The sequence below is a fragment of the Gekko japonicus genome, unplaced genomic scaffold (assembly GCF_001447785.1).
Source record: "Gekko japonicus isolate JY-2015 unplaced genomic scaffold, Gekko_japonicus_V1.1 scaffold2911, whole genome shotgun sequence".
NCBI lineage: Eukaryota > Metazoa > Chordata > Lepidosauria > Squamata > Gekkonidae > Gekko > Gekko japonicus.
Genome location: NW_015170977.1, coordinates 118342 through 119189, shown reverse-complemented (window position 1 = coordinate 119189; position 848 = coordinate 118342). Strand labels below are relative to the sequence as shown.

At 71.7% G+C, this 848-nt stretch overlaps 1 protein-coding gene across 1 annotated transcript in view; it reads right to left on the bottom strand.

Annotated features, from left to right (window-relative positions):
* Positions 1–505, bottom strand: part of PARD6A (par-6 family cell polarity regulator alpha) — a 17088-nt gene extending 16583 nt beyond the window's left edge. The window contains exon 1 of the mRNA XM_015418963.1: positions 399–505. Coding sequence (XP_015274449.1) covers positions 399–461 — 63 coding nt within the window. The 5' untranslated portion in view covers positions 462–505. The remainder of the gene's footprint in view (positions 1–398) is intronic.
* Between the last annotated feature and the right edge of the window lie 343 nt (positions 506–848).

The window sequence follows — 848 nt, the reverse complement described above, 5'->3', positions numbered from 1 at the left end:
GGGCGGGGGGGGGGGCGGGGGGAGAGAGACGGGCTGCACTGCGAGCTGCAAAAGCCCGCCGCCGAGTCGTGGGGCTGCAAAGCAGCTGAGCCCGGCCGGGGAGGGACGAAGGCAGCCGATTCTCCAATGCACCTGCTGCAAACCGGATCGCGGCTGCCCCCAGCAGGGCAAACAGCCGCTGGCGCTACCCTGGGCCCGAGGGAAACCCGGGGGGCGGCAGGGGGAGCTCGACCAAGCTGGCACGTAAAGCTCTCCCGGATCAGGGAGGAGGCTCCCGCTCTGTGCACCCGCCCCCCCCTTCGGAGGCAGGAAGCCCCCTGCACGGCAGCAACAGATTCCTCGTCGCCTCCTCCCCGCCCACCCCCCGGGGCAACCAAGCAAGCAAGCGCCCTCCTCACCTTGCTCTTGACCTCGATGACGGGCTCCGGGCTGCGCGCCGGAGTGCGGTGGTGCTTAGCCATGCTGCGCCGGGGCAGGGCCGGGCTGGGCCGCCGGCGGCTGCTCTTCCCGCCCCGCCGCACTGCCTGCCGCTCCACCAGCGAGCACCGCGAGCAGCAGGCGAAGGAGGAGGAGGAGGAGGAGGGAGGGAGAGCTCACCGGCCATGACGTCACCCCCAGCAGGTTGGGGGACGCCGCGCGATTGGCGTTGGCCGGCCGAAGGGGGCGGGCTCAGAACGTCCCCGGCGCTAGGATGGAAGGTTGCTGACAACGTCGCCTAGGTAACCGCGGCCCGGGCGTTCCAAGGTGTATGGGACTGCGCGGAGATCAAAAGGAGGGCCGGCTGGGCGGCGAGGTCGCGTGCGGGTGAGCCCGTCCAAAGGTGGCGCGGGGCAGGCGTTGAAGCGGGA